The 20,426-nt window shown below is 43.0% G+C and overlaps 1 protein-coding gene across 2 annotated transcripts; it reads left to right on the forward strand.

Annotated features, from left to right (window-relative positions):
* Positions 1-225: 225 nt before the first annotated feature.
* Positions 226-11,494, forward strand: MDH1 (malate dehydrogenase 1). Of its 2 annotated transcripts, none has more exons than XM_032681651.1 (9): positions 226-347; positions 5,508-5,606; positions 5,922-6,018; positions 6,971-7,146; positions 8,372-8,494; positions 8,611-8,787; positions 10,073-10,186; positions 10,404-10,493; positions 10,866-11,493. In XM_032681651.1, the coding sequence occupies exons 1-9, from the start codon at positions 345-347 to the stop codon at positions 10,989-10,991; spliced, it is 1,005 nt and encodes a 334-aa protein (XP_032537542.1). In that variant the 5' UTR covers positions 226-344; the 3' UTR covers positions 10,992-11,493. The 2 variants fall into 2 exon arrangements, with proteins under 2 accessions (XP_032537542.1, XP_032537541.1); XM_032681650.1 differs by lacking the exon at positions 226-347 and adding an exon at positions 643-753 and having other exon boundaries at positions 10,866-11,494.
* Positions 11,495-20,426: the final 8,932 nt, after the last annotated feature.

The following is a 20,426-nucleotide window of genomic DNA, read 5'->3' on the forward strand; positions in this document are numbered from 1 at the left end:
CGCGCATGCGTAGCCCGGGGCGCCCGCGCTGCCGCTGCCGCAACCTCCACCCCTCCGCTTCTCACGCGCCGCTCTGCGCTTCAATGAATGGGGTGACGCGAGGGGCGGCAACCGCCAATGGAGTGCGGGGGCGCGGCGCCCTAGCCCCCGGGCACGCCGGGAGCTGTAGTTCTTTCAGAGAGCCAAGCTGTGCATGTCGGCCGTGGCCGCGACTACAGCCCCCAGGCGGCCGCGCGCGGACGGCGCGCCCCGCCCCCTCCGCGGCTCCTGGGCGCAGCGCCGCCGCGGCCGCAGTCGCGGCGCAGAGGTGACCCCGAGCAGTCGTTCTCGCTGCTGTCGCCAACATGGTCGGTACCGCGCACCGGGCCCGCTGCGCCGGCGCCCGCACCGCGCCCTCCGCGCCCCTCCGGGGCGGATCGGGGGAATCGGCGGGCGGAGGTGGCCGCGAAATGGCGTCGCGCGGGTTGTGGGGGATAGGGGTGACCTGGAGGTGGTTGGTGGTGGTGGCGGCACCCGGAGGAGCCGGGCCTGGCGGCGGCCCCAAGGCTCGCCGCAACCCCCGCGGAGGCCGCGCAGGGGTGACCTTCCAGCGGGAGACGTGGGGTCGGTGCCGGCCTGGCGGCGTCTGTGCCAGCGCGGCGTGAGGGGGAGGGCGGGATGTGGGAGCGGAGCGAACCCCCCCCGCCCCGGTGGTGCCTCCCGATGGGGGATGGCACCGTTGGGCCCCGCGGGTGGCGACGTTGTCTCCGAGAGGTCGAGAAACCCTTCGCCTTAGTCCGTGAGAGCTTAACGGGTTTGGAACGGTTCTGTGTTAGCTCAAGGGGAAGTGCTTGTGAAATGTCTTTATTGTTTAATCTCTGCGTGCTGTCAGAAATCCTGCTATTTGTGCAGATTGTCGTAGTTCTGCCCTGAGGTTATTACAGTGTACTGCAGTGCTTTGCTTTTCTGCAGCATATGTACTTACATGTATGCACACACAAGCCTGCACAGAGACCTTCCTTTCCTTTGTAACCATGAAAACATCTCCAGGTTTTCCTAGACTCTATATCTTGTTATTCAAACCTGTACTTTTAATGTTTTGCTGTAGAAAGGATGCTTGCATGCTCTGGGACGTGGCTTATTTCAGCTATACTCCAAAAAATATCAAAGTCTATAAACTTCTCTGCACTTAAATGTGGATTCAGAGGAGTGACCACAAGACAACAGGTTTTAGTTTGTACCTGAGCTTTCAGATCGCTGCCTGACATGAATGTACCGGTCTCACAGAGAACTGCCGGGTGTGATTTACTTTGGTGTCCAGACTTTTCGGAATGTCACTGTTTTTATCTTGCCTTTGCTGTTCTAGTTATGCATATGGTGATGGGCAGAGGCTTTAAATTCCAGAAATAAAATTATCTGTCTATTGATGCAACCACCATTAGATAAATGAAGTGAAAAAAGTCTTTCAGGGCACCTGTGTCAAGGTCACTTCTTAAGGAAAGAACGCCTTTGGAATTCTGTCTCTGAACAACTGTGCTGGTGGCTCTCCTCAAGTGCAGAGCTGACACTTTCTACTCCATTTCCAAACACGTTTATTGTCACCCTATCTCTGCTTTAAAGAAGGGAGAGCAAAGGGAAAGTTTCTTAGGCAGACTCTAGACTCTTGAGGAGATAAAGTTTATCTTGACGCTTAAATCACCTTTGTGAAGCAAGGTGGGATAGCTTAGTTGGCTTTACTATTCAGGAAAAAAGTTAAGTTGATGATAAGTTTATCAGCAGTAATGTATATGGAGGTCTTTCATTTGTAATTTGCAGTGCAAAGTAGACAGGGTGTTCTTGCCACAGCATTTGATAGGTTGTGAGTTATCTTTAACTCACCTCTGTAACCTCCTGAATCAGTTTTGCAGCGTAGTGCTATTTGCCTGTATAGCACTAATATTTTAGGTCTGCTGTTATCACCTGTAAATCACAGACGTAACTGAGGCACTGAGTTCTTCAGCCAAAGTGTGCGGGGAGGGCGATAAGCCCACAACTGCCTCATTTGGTATTGGAAGCTTCACTTTCATCTGTCATAGTTGAGGAAGGGGAGAAATCCTACATGATTGCTGAACTAGACAAAGAAAGGTACCCAACAATGTTCAGTTGTTGGGGGTTTTTTTTCCTCATCCTTTTTATCGCTACCTTTGCTACTCTTTTAGTTTCCTAAAGCTATTTAACTGTACATCGGCTGAATGTGGAGTGGGGAAGGCTTTGAAACAAAATAGTTCAGTTAGTTGTTGCTTAATTTGTCCTCTAGTTCTTCTATACCTGAGGGTGAGTAAAGGTCACCCCTGTAGCTACCGCATGAAAGTAGTTTTGCAGGAGCCAAGTCACGAGTTGAAGGGCCTGGACAGGAATGTTTGGAACCTACAACTTCCACTGGGGAGCTACTCATTTCTCTAAATATCCAACCTCCAAAAGTAGCCTCTGATGCTCAATAAGACCAATTTTGATATGTGATGTAAGGTTTTTTTTTTTTTTGGTGAGAGTTATCCACATTTTGTAAGAACCACAGCGTTTTTGGCTTGTTAATCTAGCTTCTGGATTTGAGACAGCATGGAAGCTTCTTTGATACTAATTGCTCACAATTAGTGCAGGAGTAAAGGGGTCTGGGGAATGTATTGAATCCATTGGACTGAAGGCTGGGAGAGAAAAAGCAAGTAGGCAGCACTCTTCACTTTATTTTAGCTTGTGTTTCTTCTGTCTCCAGCCTCACATTGGGGGGGAGAACAGGAAGGATGGTTGTAAGCAAACATAATTATGGTGAGAAGGTGGAGCTGAGTCATGACCAAAGTGTTTTCATTGGGGTTTTTTTCCAAAAAAAGGCTAAATGCTAAGTTTGTCTCAGTAAAAGAATAATAAATAATTCTATCTCTTACCTTTTTTATTTTCTACTCCTTCCTTCTCCTGTTGTCATGCTAAATACTCACCGTAATGTTATAGTGGATAGATTGACATTTTTTATGTTTAAATCAAATTAGCGTATAAAATGCATATAGTGGAAGAAAATTCTCATTTTACTAACTAGTATGGTTAGCTGCCTTAAAAGAGTATTCATTGTTGCCTTAATATAAATAAAGTATAGGATCTCCTTAGAAACATGCTGTAAAGTTCGCTTTAAAATTTGATACGCATCTTGATCCATGCTGTCCATCATCACTCAGACATTATGGTACATTTCCTTACTCAGGAATACAATACCAAAACTAGTTTTGAGATTTAAACCAACAAGAATTGTTTGTCTGCCCTCCTTCCCCCTCTTTGTGGAGTTTCCATGAGGGATGAGGCTCATAATAGGACGCATTCAAAAGAAAACAATGCAGTTCAATGCTGTGTAACTGCTAATCATGTAATCAGATATTTAAAGAATCTTTCCCATAATGAAGACAAAATCAGGCCAGGTCTAATTCTACAAGTTCAGGAGTTTAACGTCGTCACTTACACTCTCATTTTATCTGGTGTGTGGTAAGATGGGGTAGGTGGCCTCATTTTTGTAATAATTTAAGGATAGCTTGATGCAGCTGTGCTTGGCTGGTCACTTCTGCAGAGAGGATACACTCAAAGCCCAAAATGGTTTTCCTATAAATATCAATGACAGGAATGTTGGTTGGGAAGGATCTCTAGAGGTCACGCAGTCTGCCCTCTTTCACTCCAGTTCTGGAGGTTGTCCAGTCCAGCCTGACAGCAAGGCTGTTGTCACTGAGAAATCGTATCATATGTGTGTTTTGATCTGAGTCTTGAAAACCACTGAGGGAGAAGGTTGCACAGGCTCTCTGGGTACCCTTTTGTAGCCAGTGCACCCTGTTCTGCCATCTGCCACTACGGAGAGGTGTTGGGAAGCGTTATTTTTGTAACACTCTGTGAAGGTCAAGGTGTGGTAGGCTTCTGTTACATCACCCTCCACCCTCTGCCTTTCCAGGCTATGTCCAGCACCCTCAGCCTCACTTTACAGGACATGAACTCAGGGTGCCAAGACTGGCCTCAGTATTCCAGCTGCAATAGCACCAGCACTGAGTGGAATGCCTGTCTGTCTGCAAGCTATGCTTCTCGGAATGTAGCCCAGGATGCAATTAAATCACTTCTTTCACGTTCAGTTGTGCCTGGTGTTTTGTCTGTATCTCAAATGATCACCTTTTAATTATTTGACAAAGTGGGTTTGACACTCCAGCAGCCCGGTCAGAGTCTGCTTGTTCCTGTCCTTGCACAATCTGTCCCAGCCCTATTGCCTCTAGAGAAACATGGAAATACAAAAAACAGGCTTACAAAGTACTGAGTTATGAATGTCCTTTAGCATGTGTTCCATTTTCAGAGAATCATAGAATGGTTTGCATTTTAAGGGACTTTTAAAGGTCATCTGGTCCACCCCCCCCCTTACAATGAGCAGCGACATCTTCAACTAGACCAGGTTGCTCAAAGCTCCAATTTGACCTTGACTGTTTCCAGTGAGGGGGCATCTACAACCTCTCTGAGCAATCTGTGCCAGCGTTTCCCCACCCCTATTAGAAAATATATTTTCTTATCTGAATCTACCCTCTTTTAATTTAAAACCATTGTCCCTTGTCACTTCATAACAGGCCTTACTAAAAAGTTTGTCTTAGTCTTTCTTAAAGTCCCCTTTTAGTATTGAGAAGCTACAATAAGGCCTTCCTGGAACCTTATCTTCGCCAGGATGAACAACTCAAACTCTCTCAGCCTTCAGTTTTCAATATTGAATAAGCTCTGGATTTCCTCAGATCTTAGTTCTGCTTAACAAAATGGGATGTTTACTATAAAGCATGCATTTTTTTCCCCTTTATTTGCAATATAGCAACATGTTGGCAGTCTTCTCCCAGTCTTGTGGAGTTTAGGGTCAGTTTGACAATAAACAGTTGTATTATGGATTATAGCATCTGGATTTGTCCATAATGTACCTTTTGTCTGTGGATTTCTTAAATTACTGCCAAACAGTTTAGGGGGACAGTAGTTTTAAGTCCACTAGATTCTTTGGTCTCTGGCATTCAGTAAGTCTTTGATTGTAAATAAACATTCAAAATGCTTAATGGAAACAGCCCTCAAAATGGAGAAGAATGTGACAACTGGTGAAGTGTCACAGCTTGTGAAACTGTAGGAAATTTCAAGTATGAATGGCTAATCTAATGAGTGGGTATTTGTTGTATTGTCCCATGTTGAAAAGACAATGTTGTTAAGAGAAATACAGAGTTTTTCAAATACCCTGTTATTCCTGGAATTTTGGAAGTTATTCCAGGAGTGATTCTTCAGGATGCTTTTGCAGGTGTGGTCTGTTTCTGTAAAAGCAAGTAGAGAAATTGCTGGTGGTTCTGGTAGAACAGAAGTATGATCCAAGGAGTTGGGGCTGATCTGCATTTAGGCACACATTAGCATCTAGGTTAAATAATCCGTCATATTGCTGTGGTAACTGTTAATTTTTAACACTCAGGTGGTGTGACCTGCACTGTGTAGCAGTGGATAAGACTCTAATTTTCTTACAGGGTGAACCTGTCAGAGTCCTGGTAACTGGAGCTGCTGGGCAGATTGCTTACTCCTTGCTCTACAGCATTGCCAAGGGAGATGTCTTTGGCAAAGACCAGGTAACTCTCACACTGAATTATCACTTGTCTCTTCTGCACAGGAATAAGTGTCACAACTGCAGTCCCTGGGACTGGTTTTCTTGTAGACACTCACTGTTTTACCAATGTGCAAGTAATTTCTTCTTTAAGTGAGGAAAACTGGTGTCCTGCTCTGTTACACAAGCTTTCAGTTGTTGGTTGTGCTGAAGTTGTTTGTTTTCTCTAAATGGGTTTTAAATCTTGCAGGAGATAGCAGTTTCTGGCAGAGTACAAGACAAAATTCATTTTCAAAACAGATTATGCCCAACTTGCACTAAACCTTTTCTTTCTTTACAGCCTCTTATTCTTGTGCTGCTGGACATCACTCCTATGATGACTGTACTGGAAGGTGTGGTGATGGAGCTGCAGGACTGTGCTCTGCCACTGCTCAGAGGTGTCCAAAAGAATTTTTTCTTATACCTACAATAGGCTGTAACAGAGCTGCTGCATTTATGAGTTCCTGTAGCTGGCAGGAAGTTTAACAGAAGAAAATATTAGATGATCCTTGGTTTTATATTTTTTGGAAGATAAATTAACTTAGGCTGTAAGCTAGCAAGAATGACATCAAATGAGTTTTGTGAAAAGAACTGACAACACAGATATGTGGGTTTTGGTTTATATCAGCAAATCCTGGGGTTTCAGCCTGGGCAGCAAATTGTCAGATACTTGTGCATATGTGCATTGTGTTCTAGCCCAATGGTGAAATAACAATCTTTAGATATTCCTTTGCTAAATAAAAAAACTACACCATAATTTTAGACTTCAGAAATATCTTCTGTATAAGGACGCGAAATAAAAAATGACCCATTAAGTCACGTAAACAAGTTAAGTTCTGGTACTTTAAACAAGCAGAAGAAAGGGAGTGAGTAGGTGTTACAGTATTAGAATACTTGAAAAAAAAAACATGTAGCTACCAGCTCTCGTATAATTCAGACCTTCGGTTTGAATTGTAACCTAACCCAATTCAAAATCTTTGGTTGGGATTGTTAAAGGGGAAGGAAAATTTCACTTGTGTTGATATTTGCCATTGAAACTTTTTTGTAAAGGTAAAGAATAGCATATGTACTAATATTTAGATAGAGACACATGAAACTTATATTTTTACATAGATTTCTCCCGTGTTTTCCACTTTAGATAAAAATTTGTACGTATAAACCATTTACTGGCAAGTACTTAATCTGTGGAGTTAGGGCCAAACACAAGACCGTACTTGTGTTTTTGGAAGGGGAAGGTGGTGATATTGTCAGATTAGATTATATACTCTTTATGAACAAAAGAATATTCCTGTTAACACTGTGCTATGAGTATTTATCTTACCGATTTTTTCCCCTCTTTCCTTTTTTTAGAGGTCATTCCAACAGACAAGGAGGAAGTTGCGTTCAAAGACCTTGACATAGCGATTCTGGTTGGCTCCATGCCAAGGAGAGAGGGCATGGAAAGGAAGGATTTACTCAAAGCAAATGTGAAAATTTTCAAGTCTCAGGGTGCAGCCTTGGACAAGTATGCCAAAAAGTCTGTCAAGGTGAATATAGAAACTGAATTTAAAACATTAACGCTGTTACGTGGAGATCTAAATATATTGTAGAATGATGTTGCGCAAGCAGGAGCCTGTTCAGCGCAGGCATTCCTTTCCTTAAGCCCTGGAAAATATACCGCAGTCAAAACCAACCCCACAAAATGGTATTAAAAAAATGAGCAGCCTTTTGCTTGTTATCTCTCTCCTCTGGGAGAACTAAATCTTCTACATGCAGCTGCCTACTTCATATCCATCTGTGGCTTTAACAGAATGGCCCTTAACTTCAGTATCAGTATGGAATTACAGTTGCACAAAAAATTGGCTTTATTTGGGTTGTTTGCGTCTTGTTCTTTGGAGCATTGGAAGATTTTAATTGTTCTCTCTCAGATTCCTTCAGCACAGTTAATGGGATCATGGGGCTGCTCTCCCACTGCTCTTAATCTCAAACCCAGACTCCAGCTGTGCTTTGTAACTGACTTTTTAATGTCTGCTTCCTCTGCTGATGAACTTCCTACTGCTTCTAAAGACTTGTTTGCTTCTTTATCCAGTTGGAATAAAAACTATCAGTATAACTATTATGGAGTAGTGGAAAATTTACTGAACTCACTTTCAAAAGGGGAGATACAAAGGGAGGTTTGCAGATCAGATTGTGTGATTGAGAGTATATGGAGCTTAACATTAGTCATTTGAGGCACAAATGAAGGATGAATAAAAATCAGTTTTCCATAGCTATAAATGGATCTAAGTTGAGGCAGTATTTTACTTCTAACTGCTTATGAACATTGAGATTAGTAACTGTTCTGGCTTTCTTAATTACAAAGCAATTATATAAAGCAGTGGCAGCCAAACTAAAGAGTATTTAGGAGGCGTTGGTGAAGTCATTGTGGACTGACTAGTGTACATATACCTTGCTTTTCCTGTGTCTGGTAGCATAAGATTTGAAGCCAGGTTGTGGATCAGTGTGTAGATCTCCCTGGAAATCTTGTTCTCTTTCACATTTGAATCTCAAGTTATAAAGAAAATACCTACCTAGAAAATATTTTTCTGTGCAGTTATAGAAGACAGGGTGGCTATGAACAACACACATAGAAAACAATCGTGTTGAAGACAACCAAGAGATTTAGAAAACTTCACTTCTTCGACAGCTTCTTTGAAGGCAAAGCAGTGTATTTCACTGGAGGGAGTTGTTTTGCAGAAATACTGACTTCATCTTCCCATTTTTCATTTTCAGGTTGTGGTAGTTGGGAATCCAGCAAATACCAACTGCCTGATTGCATCAAAGTCAGCTCCGTCTATACCAAAGGAAAACTTCAGCTGCTTAACTCGTTTGGATCACAACAGAGCCAAATCTCAGGTAAAAAGAGCCTGTTCTGTTGTCTCTGCTAAACACAAACAGAACAGTGCTTTCAAAGGAGCCTGTGAATTGAGAAACTGAAGTCAATGCAATGGAAATCTGTAATTTCCCATTAGATTGCTCTGAAACTTGGTGTGACTGCCAATGATGTGAAGAATGTCATCATCTGGGGCAACCACTCCTCCACTCAATATCCAGATGTCAACCATGCAAAGGTAAACGTGAAAGGAAAGGAAGTTGGAGTTTATGAAGCTATAAAAGATGACAGCTGGCTGAAGGGAGACTTTATCCTGGTAAGATAGGTTTTTTTGGTTGTTTTTTTCAATCATCATTCTGTGCTTGTGCTTTCTCCTAACCTTATCTGTAATCTATGTACCTGAGTGACTTGGTGAAGCAGCTCTTCTATCTCACTAGAATAAGCCACCCTCACATAGCTTTTTGCTGTCAGTTGTTTGCCCTTGAAAAATTTAAGGCATAAAGGCCTGTGTAAACCCACTTGGAGTGCTAAAATGATTCAGCAAAAAGAGTTTTGATCGTAGCTCAGGTGAAACTTGTCTGACACAAGAAGCACCTTTGCCATTTCACTGTGGTGACTTTTGGGGGCAGTTTTGTAATAATGGCATTAATTGATTGAGAGCACAGGCTATCTAAATGCACTATGAAGTCAGACAGGCTTATGAAAGCTCTAGGTGCTTGTGACTCTCAATAGCTGTGCTCTGCTTGGTGTTGCAATGTTACTGGCATCCCAACAGCCAGGTACTACACCTTAGCCAAGGAAGCTTTAGTTTGGGACAGAGAATGTGTTTTGTCATGCAGCAGTGCTCTGTCCTGTTTTGGATATAACATTTCAGTTCACAGCTTGTTGCTGTGGATAAATGATTGGCAACCAAAGTTCATGAGCCAGAGTGTAAGCAGAAAGCTGTCCTTGTCCTTGATCCAGCTATATGTTACATGGCCAAAACAGGTTTGGCCTTCTAGGTGCATTGTAATGCTGGACTGTGTTAGAATGCTTTACCTAAGATAAGGTAAGATTTCATAATTCTTGCTTTCTGGACTGGGGTGTGGTTGGCATAAAGCTGTACCAAAACTGTAGTGAAGCCTGTTCTGAGAACTGCAATTCAATTTCTAAATAAAGAGAGGTCTGCTTAACTGTCTTCAGGAATTACATGAATTTTGTGCAGTAAATATTGTAGGATTGAGACCAGCGAATAGTTCACATCGGTATTCAGCAAAAAACCTTAATTGACAGTGTTGCTCTAGACATCTGTTACTGTTGACAGGCACAAAGTCTCTTGGTGGGAAAAGCTTGAGATGTCTGGTTGTTATGTGAGAAGCTGTAAAGCAGATACTAAAGATTGAGCCAGCCTCTGAAATGTTCCATTATGTTCTTGTCTTGACAACACTCGTCTGGATTGTATGTCATGTTTGTTTAGTGATAGAACTGTATCTTAACTAATGAAATTAAATAATTATGTACAACGATCTTTCTTCATGGCATTTACTTACACCATTTAGACCAAGCCATGATTTTGCTGCTTTACAATTTAGGGTTTGGGGTTTTTTTTTTCTTAATTGCAGACTGTTCAGCAACGTGGAGCAGCAGTTATTAAGGCCAGGAAGCTGTCCAGTGCCATGTCAGCTGCCAAAGCTATCTGTGATCATGTGAGGGACATCTGGTTTGGTACTCCAGCGGTAAGATGTTGCTTTTGAGTAAGTGCATGTTTGCCTAATTTGCTTTGTTTACATGCCAGCATCATTGACCTCCATTGCGTGTGTGTGTTCAGAGGAAAGAATTCGTCGTCTTCTGGAGTAAATGGTGTCGTAGAAGAATACAGGATGTTGAAAAATCAAAATTTTGCTTTCTTCTAGCAGTGAAAAATGTGCTCATCTCTTACTTTTCTGGTTTCAGGGGGAATTTGTTTCGATGGGAGTCATTTCTGATGGCAATTCTTATGGTGTTCCTGAAGACTTGCTATATTCATTCCCTGTTGTGATCAAGGTAACTAGACTGTATTTAAATCCATGTATCTTCTGCAAGATGTAAAAACTGTCATGTGAGCTTGTTAATAGCAGTGATTTTTGTGTGGGACTGCAGTTGCTGGGATGTGGGGGTTTTAGTCTTTCACAGAGAGGACTGTTCTTAACCAAGTAATTTAACTTGGTTATCAACTAAGTGCTGATAGATGAGTAGACTCTGACATGACTAGCTGGTGCTGGTTGCATTCTTTATCTGAAACAAAACTAACTGCTACCTGATGTGTTTTTTAGGGCTGTAAGCCTTGGTTCTTATGCTGCAAAGTGTCCTTCATGCAGACTGAATGAAAGCTTGTTCTTACATGGTGGGGGCTTTTTAATTTTTGTTTTCAATCAGGACAAGACCTGGAAGTTTGTTGAAGGTCTTCCTATTAATGATTTTTCTCGTGAGAAGATGGATCTTACTGCTAAGGAGTTAGCTGAAGAGAAGGAGACTGCTGTGGAATTCCTCTCCAGTGCATGACTAGGTCATGAGGAAATACAAAATCATTTAAGAGTGGAAGAATCTAAGAGTCGTCTTTAGGTCTGCTACCAAACACTATTACTGTATCCAAGTCAACTGTCTGTGGCCATTGTGCATTTTAAAGTTCATAAGCTTACTGGTACTGTTGTGCCTCTGGAGTTATTAGCAAAAATGTTATTAAAGAAGTAAAACTAGTTTGTTGACCAAACTTTTTGTCTTTTCAATACTAGTTGCTTTCTGTGTATGGTACAGGATAATTGTTTGCCTCGGCCTTGGCTACTAACGCACAATCCGGTTAGAATTTGGCACTATTGGAACATGTCCTAGTCCATGATCACTTCAGCATCCTATGGCTCAACTGAAAATGAACTTAGAATGTAATTGCCCTTGAACCAGTAGTTCAGTGAGTCTATCACTGGACAGACTTCAAATATACACAGTTCACTCGGGTTATGCTTACAATGTTTGTCAATAGAAATATTAAAAATTGCTTAATCACAGTAGTCTGTTGCACTTTATTTGCATGTTTTAGTTACGTAACTAACAAAGTTTGTTAGTAGAAGATTAAAAAAAACCCCCGAAAGCCTATTTTAAGAAACTGAGGGAAATGAGTTCTAAGAAGCTTTATTGATGACTAGCACCACCCTTTGTCTAAGTTGCTGACTGTGCTGTTCTAATAGAATTTTTCGCCTTGCACTAAAGTAAATCTTGGTCTGTCGTATCTGGTGTCATCTCATTTTTCTTTTTCAGTTTGTTGTCATTAAATAAGGATACAAAAAGTAGAACTTTTTTTGACCAAAAAAGCAAAAGTTAAACTGAATTATAAGCAAATTGAATGGTTTCTTTGAGGATTTAGCAACAGGAATATAGAATACATCAGCCATCATCAATAAGCTTATCTGTAAAAATCAGTCTGCTCTCAGAACATTACGGTACCTATTGAGTACAGTGACAGTGATGCAGCAAAGAATATACATAGGGTTGAAAGGGGAAACAAGCATTTCAGATAATGGGAATGTGCTGTAGCACAGGACAGCTGGGACAGGGCACAGTCAGTGAATGCCATGAATGTTTATGAAGCAGCTGTTGCAAGAATTTATGCATTATTGCAGTCTTAGGAATAGACAAGAAATACACACAGTTGTATTTTTTCACTGTTATTCGTCTAAGCCCCCTAGAGTTTAGCCATGGAGAAGTTATCAGAAGAAAATTTCATACATCTGTCTTTTCACAACAGTTTGGGCACTTCTGCAGGAATTAGGGAGGGAAGGAAAGCTGCCAATGTGATGACTATCTTCTGGTGTTCCATGCAGTCAGTGAAATCTCATTTCAACATGAGCCCAGCGACCAAAGGAATTCATTACAGTAATTACCATGCTACAGCTTATTTTAAAATAATGTGTTTTACAGTGAATGTTGCAGGAGATAGCTCCAGTGCATGCTGTTACTTGGTGTGAAAAGACTAAGGAAAGGGAAGAGTGCACATCTGTGCCTGATAAACAAAAATAAGGGATGCTAAATCCTGCTGTGCAGTGTGCTTTGTGCCATACCCACAGAAGCATCACAATGTAGGGAAGAAGCTTCAAAAAAGAAAATATGGAAGATCTGGCTCTTCAGGGGTTTTGATGTCTGTTTTAAAGCCACTTTCTGCAGGAGACAACTCACCTTGTGTAATGCTTATAACACATAGTGTATCAGAACAATTGCATAACTAACCTCAGTATTTGATAGACTATCTCATGATATACTGAACTCCTCATGTTAACAGTTGAATTTACATTGGACTACTCATACTGAATCTTACACACCATTTCCATTCCCTCCAGATTTCTGTGAAGCAATTCAACAGGAAATCTCTCATCTGCTCATTGACTGCACACTTTACTATCCCACTACTTACAAACTCTCAAGCTACCATGTGGTGGCTATTCTTTATATTCTTTGTATTCATGTTTCTGGACTGCTCTGTTTTCTGTTCTACTTTCTCCAGTTTTTTTTATTTCTGGGAGATTTCCTCCTGCTCTGGTTAGTTATCTCTCCCTGTGGCTCGGGTTACTTTGTACAGTCTTTATCAAATCTGAGGGTAATCAGATACTGAAACAACCACAGAGGTTGTGGAAGCTTCAACCTTGGCCTTACCCCTGCATTTAGCAGGAACTTGCACTGAACAGCTGCTGAACTCTGTGACTGAAACCCACTGAATGTATCTTTTAAACAGCTCTAAATTCACATGTGTTGAAAGTTGTTCTTCACTTAGCAGTGAGGTATTTTCAGGACATACAGGCTTTCTGTGCAGGAAGGGATCTCACATCCACTCTTCATTTGCTGATTCGAGGTAATCTCTCTCCAAGAGAACAAAAGTTAGGACTTCAAACAGCAGCTCCCGAGTGAGTGTGTACAAGTGTTCTTTGAGAAACAAATCCTGGGGGAAATTAGGACTTGAAGTGTCAGATGCACTCCTGGAAAGTTTCTGGATGGAGCAGCTGAGAACACTAGGGCTCCTGGCTGAGTGTGTGTGTCAGCAGAAAGGCTCCCAGGGAAGGCTGAAAACTTCAGCGTGACTGGCAGTCCTTGTCGTGGAGCACCAAATCCATGGATCATAAATCCTCCCTTCGTGCTTGTGAAAGCTGTACAAGGCAGGCTGCTAAGCTGATCTCTTTTGTGCTTTCTTGACAGCTTTCCATTGCCAGCAAGAATTCTTTTGAGAGGGAGAAGTAAAGCTTTTCCCCAAATGAATGAAAAACTGATTTCAAGTTTGTGTCACATCATCGTTCTTCTCCCACTACAGCTATTCTGCTCTTTTTTTTGAAAACTCCAGATCCAAGGAATGAATCTAAATCAACATTACACTGATGCTCATCACAGAACTTTCTACCTGGGCATAGTTATAATGCATCTTATCAAATCAATAGGTTTTAAATCTCACTTTGCATGAGGGAAGGCAGAACTTCTCTGTCAGGTAAGAGAGATGCAGATTTCAGAGCACTGGATTTACAAAACAGAGGAAAGGTGTCATGGATGAGTTCATTTGAATTACTTCCTTTTTTCTTTGGTTTTTTTTTTTTCCCCCCTGTTTCCTGTGGTTCGGGGACTTTTTTACATTTATAGACATATTTTGAATTCCAAATAGCAAATCCTAGAGGATAACTACAGCTCAGTGTAATGAAAGAGGAACTTACAGAAATAAAATTATTTGCAGCTTAAAGGGAAGATGTTTTATGTTCAAAGATAAAGTTGTTTTTTTAAAAAAAACACATTCCAACAGCTCTTTAAGTGGCAGCTTTGAATAGGAAAATGATAAATGCTGTTGAATTAGAGCAGAGGCTGATCAGTCAGCTGCTTAAAATACTGTAACTGCAGGCAAATAGAAAAATTAACAGAGATGCAGTCTTCATCTTAGCCAGAAATAAGCCCATTGTTTTGGTTTTACAGAATCTTTAATAATTTATTACTAAAAATCTAATTGCACAGATACTTTCTTTTTTCAAGTCTGCTAACCACAGTTATCAATGCCAAGACCACCTTAAATCCTAAATAAATACTTAAATAAATAAATACAGATTAAAGTAATTTTGCAGTGCAAGTTTTCTAGGAGCCTCCAGATGGAGCTAGTAGAGAGGGAGTCACACTGGGAAGATTTTTTTTCCCCTCCACCTGTGAGCCTGGAGAATTTAAATATTTGCTCAAGAGAAAGCAAACAAATCTTCCAAATCTGCAGTTACAAGGCTGGGGGCCCAGGAAACTCTTGGACAGGAGAGGGAAAGTGTTGGCCAAATACCCTCATCTCCAGCAGTTGGGACAACCTCTCTCCATCCAACAGGGAAGATGTCCACATGAAAGGTGCCTTCTCTACAGCAAGGAGAATAACTTACAGACACCCTTGGCACCACCCTTGCTGGTGACCCTCTCTTCCATTTCCAAGTAGGAACAGTGCTAGAAATTGAGTTATAAATTCAGGAAACAAGTCCTGCTGTTGGCGCTGCAGGAGACATCCTGGCCAACAGCAGCCAGATAACCCGTCTTTGCTTCTCACTCCTCAGCTTCTCGCAGCTGACATTTGCAAAATGAGTTGAAAGCCCTGGGTGGAGGATGCTATAAAGGGCATGGTCTGAGTTTCCTTGCAAGTGCTTTGGAGAAGACAGGGTGCACCAGGGGACACTGGCGTGAGAGGCAAGCGGAGCAGGAAAGCTCAGCCACCTCTTCCTCAACAGGCAAACCACAAAATAAGTAATCCTGACCCACTAGCTTCTCCTCTCCTAACTGGAGAAACTAAATACAGGTGAGGATGGCTGTGCTGCTTCTATGGTCTTTTAAGACAAAAGCATAAAGCCCAGCTCCTCATTATAAAATACTATCACAAGAAACCCAAACGGTGTTTGGTAACTTCTTTTCGGTGTGGCCTGGTGGCTGTGCTGGTGTTGGTGTCTGCAGAGCAGAGCACAGGATAAACATCTGCCTCTCCTGAGAACCAGGAGAGCCTCCACCAGAGCTCTGCCTTCCTGAGGAGAGACAGAGAAGACGAGCCACATGGAGACCAGCCAGAGGTCACCTCTGTGGGTTTAGGGCCTGTTGATGTCACTGAATGGAAATACCTGGAATACGTGGGAGCCAGACAGAACTACAGCCGTTCGCATTTCTCTCTGCAAAGCCACAGGAGATGAGATTGGCTTTTTTTGGCAAGTGCCAGGTGTTTCATCTGCCCATTCCACAAACACAGAAATAATTAATACAGGCTCCACGTATGCTATGCTCCTATCTAGCTGCTGCATCGCTGAGAAACTGGACGTAGGGTAAATCAAGTTTCTTGTTAATGCCCAGGCTGGTAACAATAAAATCTGAGGAACTGTTTGATCTCAGCTGCCGCAAACTAAATCCCCATGACTGGATCCCTGGCAGCACCTCCCCAGCGCCTCCGTCCCCTGCCCCCTGCAGGCCTGGACTGGTGTTAATGGGACTGACCTGCACTGGCCGGCAGGAATGCACAGCAGCCGAGTACTGCTGTTTAAGGGCACCTGAAGGTCTGGGGGTTTTGAACTCAGCCACTTATCATTTCACTAAGTGCTAAAATAATCATTAGAAGAGTGGGTCTAGACTTGTCCCCTGCAGCTCCTATCTCCAAATTTGACTTTGTGTTTCTCCTCCCAGCTATCACACTGGTGGTTAATATATTTTGCACAGATCATGGTGATTAAGGGGTGCTGTTTCCCCAAAGGCAGCCACTAGCACCCAAAACAAAGGTACCACTTGAGCCACGAGGTGTCCCCACAGGGCAGCCTTGAGGAGGACTTGGAGGGAAGGCACAGGAGAAGACACAACTCTGAAGTGCTGGGCATGAAGTTCTGACGCTTGATATTTTATTTTTCCCTTTTTTCTTTTTTTTTTTTTTTTAAATGGTGAATGTCTACTTTTTGTCTTGTGCTAGAAACAGTGATCCCCTTCCATTTGGGGAAAAAAACACTCAGTCTTTCCCAGTCTCCCTTGGATCCCTAACTGGAATAGGTGCAATGTAGGTGCACAGGAAAACAGAAGTTCCATTTTCTTTGTCTTTCCCTGGTCCCACTGCCCTGCTGTCTCAGCATGCCTGCCAGATGAAGGCAGAGAAGTGATCTAGAGAAATGATGCCTCTTGGCCGAACAGTAACTTCCCAAAAACTGATCATTTTGGTACAGAAAGTTTTCATCCTAGTTCCTGGTCTTTTGATCCAGAGAGCAAAATAACTAAATAACTCCTCATGGAGATGACAGCAAATGGATCTAGAGGGTATCAGTTCCTGCTGCTGTATGATTATTTCTACAATGTGAGATTAGGAGAAATTTCCATTGTTCCCCAAAAAATGCAGATTTCGTGCCTTTTTCTGAGCAGCTCAAATTCTCTCAGACAAAGAGGACAGCAGAAGCAATAGCCCTTTGTGAAGCTCTGAGCTACTTGGTAGACACAACCAAAAGCACCACCGTGATGTGAAACCAGCCTTTCCTTTCTTTTACTTTTCACCTGAGCACAGAAATTACACACTTCATTTTGGTGCACAGAGAAACCTTTGGTGATGGAAGAAAACCCCAGAGGTTTCATTGCTTTTTGGTGAGTACAGGGAAGAAAAGATGTCTCGGAGTTTCTACATTTACACTTGACTATCAGGCCTCCCATCCTTACTGCTATTGAGCGAGGCTGCTGTTCTAAAATATAACACTGATGGTGATGCTCTTCAGCACTGGTTGTTTTCCCTTCGGGACTAGAGAAGTCAACAGAAGGAAAGTCTGTCAGACAAAAATATCTGCTGGAGGGTCTCTGCAAACCTACAAGCTGTCTGCACCAAGACAGGGCTCAGAGTAACCTGTGCTGAAAGTCCATGGTCTTTCAACCTGGTCTTTGAACCCGGGTAATGATGTTGGCCACAGGATGAGCAGAGAGTGACCTCTTATCTTTGCTCTTGGCATGGAAATTGCTGACGGTGAATGTGGGGAGCTGGAGCAAGTTAACTGCTTTCCCATATCAGCTGAGGAGGTACCCCACAGCTGAAGGGTTACTGCAGCTCCTCTTCCAAATCCCAGGCTATCTTGCTACAAGCTACCAATGACACTGCCAAAACTCTGGGAGCTGACACTTGTCCCTCTTGAAGCACCCAAGTGATAATGCTTCATTGACACATTCATCAGCGCAGATAATCCTGGAAAACTGTTTGAATCCTACAGGGGAAAAAAACTGTCAGAAATACTGCCTGCAAAATTTGCCTTACTGCATATCTCCATTAAAAGCACCAGTCATAAAATCCTCGAGCACTTCCTGTCAGTGAGAGAAGGGCTGCCATGTTCCGGATTCTTACTGCAAACACTTCCTTTATGTCATGATTCACCTGGTTCCTGGTATGTTCGCAAAGCAGGTGGTGAATTCCACGCCTACCTAGGGCTAAAATGTCTCTTGGCAATGGAATTAATACCTTAGCAAATAATTTGTTTGCTGACTCACGTGGCTCCTACGTGGTGTTACTTTGCCTGGGATGTGGGAAGAGCTGCTGGGAGGCAGGAGGAAAAGGTCAGGGAAGTGAGTGCAAAAAGGCAAATCACTTAAATCCTTTGGCACCCGACAAACAAAAGGACAGTAGAAAAAGTAATAAATGATTACACAAAGTTTATCTTGGTTTTTTTTTTCCCTCTCACTGGGAAAATAAAAATTGGGGTGTCATGGTATAAAGGGGCTCCTGGATATCTTTTTTTTAAGAAGGTTGGACTGAAAAATGTCAAGAAATGCCATTTGAGTGACCTCAAACTGAAAATCAAAGCCACGGAGATGCAGTATGATCAAAGCTGCCTTGTGGTTTCCCAGCCACTTTTGCTATTGATTTTAACTGGGTTTGGTTATGGACTTCGATAAAAGCAGGCCAGACACAAAATCAATGCTACTTTTCACCCTTATTTTTCAGTCCATTATATACTATTGATAGCAACTGGTATTTTTCATCATGACAAATTTTTATCTTCCCCTGGTTAATTCACGAGCTTCATCTTAAGACACTTTTTGCCTGTCCAGTAGGTAACACTGTACCGTCCAAACAACTTATCTGTAATGAGATCCCTCATTTTTGATCGTGGCGTCCTTCCTTGTCTTCTTGCATCATGTGTCATCATCTTTCATTTACTCCAGATAAAAGGTTTGGAGTTTTTTTCCCCATGTTAGAATGGGTTGAGAATAATCTCGTGTGTGCATTTATTAATTTCCTTGTTCTTCTCTAGAATGTTCTTTCTAGTATGTTTTTGACTCTAGCACAGGTTAACCTACTTTTTGAAAGCAAAGTGAGGGAAGCTAGTCAGAAACATCAATTAACAGCATGGATTTCAAGAGATGGGAGAAAACAAGGAGATGAGTCAAAGAAACGAGTAACAGAAGCTCACAAAAACAGTGGCTGAACCCAAAGAGAGGGGACACAAAAGAAGAAACTGTTAGAAACACAACCTGACCAGAAGGGAGGATGAGGACGTCACCTCAAAACAGGAGGAGCTGATTAAGTGGAAATAAGAGGAGTGGGAAGAGAGCCAGGCTGGTCTGAGGGATAATCACCAAAGCTACCGAATCTGGGAGAAGGGGAATATGTACAGAAATAGAGAGAATTTAGGGCAATGGAGAAGGAAGGATGGATTATCCCTGTGGTAAGGAGAAAGCAGGTGAGGAGATGGGACAGAAGGTGCTGGTGGAAGGTGGAAGTAGGACGGACAAGAGGTCAGCATGTGGAGCATGTGGAGATGGTGGGTGGATGACATCCATCATATGACCTGACCCACTGCTTGGGCAGGCATGAGATGGACGGCAGCACCGTCACACCCGGCACGTCTCTGAAGGACACTGGCAGGTCACCAAGCTCCAGCAAATACCACAAGGACACAGCTGTGGGAGCACGTGGTGGGGGAAGTGTCAGTGTTGCGCAGTGCCTCCGCTGTGTTTGCTTTGGTGTTGGCAAGGCAAACGAGGATAACTGGGACAGAAGCAGAGTGCAGGTGGCAGCCAGCGTGGCTGGGGTGTGTCACTGGAGTCACAGCATGGGAGCAGAGACGGGGGAAAATTACTGCTCAGAAAACTCTGATTGACACTACCACGGAGAAGTCTGGGCCAAAGGTCAGCATTGGAGGTTGCAGGGAAGGCTGAGGAGAAAATCATGTGGATTAAAAAGCAAGACCAAGGCAGTGACAGCAGGAGAGCCTGTGCTTAGAAATGACCCTAGGTACAGAGCTATGACAGGGCTTATAAAATTTCCCAAAATTCCATGAAAGAGAATGTTCCTCTCATCCCACTGAGCCAAATCTTTTGGTTCAGCAAGGAGAACAAGGGGCCTGTAGGGGCCTTCTGTGCTCTTGCCCTTATCCCCACCCAGCCTTTTCTGCAGGGGGTTCCTTCTCTGGACCTAGCAGGGATCCAGCACAGCTCAAGGTGAGAGTCTGGAGGGGCAGAGAACAGGCATTTCTTCCCTTTCTGGGCACAGTCTCAGCAGTCAGCCAACCGTATCTAATGGCCAGTTCCACCCAGGCGTGCAGCAGCGCTGGAGGCGAATGGACACCAGCTGGATCCTTCTCCGAGAAGTGAACCCGTGGTGTGTCCTGCAGCAACCCCAGAGCTGTGGTTTGTTTGGAAATTCAGCCAAACTCCCACCTGCAGCAAAAAGACAAGGCAAGGGTCCTAGCTGGAGAAAAGGGGCATCCGTGCTGTTACCACATGATTTTCTACCCACGCTTTTGAACAGCTGAATAACATGGAGCAATCCGGACGTGCCTCACCTTTTCTCCTGACTCATATCCTGGTGTGCTACACTAGATACACAAAAGCAAACGATTGTGATAGTTTTCAGGCCACCATCATTTAAACAGGTTCATCTGAGCCCATGAGCTGACGTGCCAGAAGACTGGGAAGGAGGCAGCTCCCAGGCCGCCACAGTTCCCGAAAACGTGTGCT

This window comes from Chiroxiphia lanceolata, chromosome 3 (genome assembly GCF_009829145.1).
Source record: "Chiroxiphia lanceolata isolate bChiLan1 chromosome 3, bChiLan1.pri, whole genome shotgun sequence".
Lineage (NCBI taxonomy): Eukaryota > Metazoa > Chordata > Aves > Passeriformes > Pipridae > Chiroxiphia > Chiroxiphia lanceolata.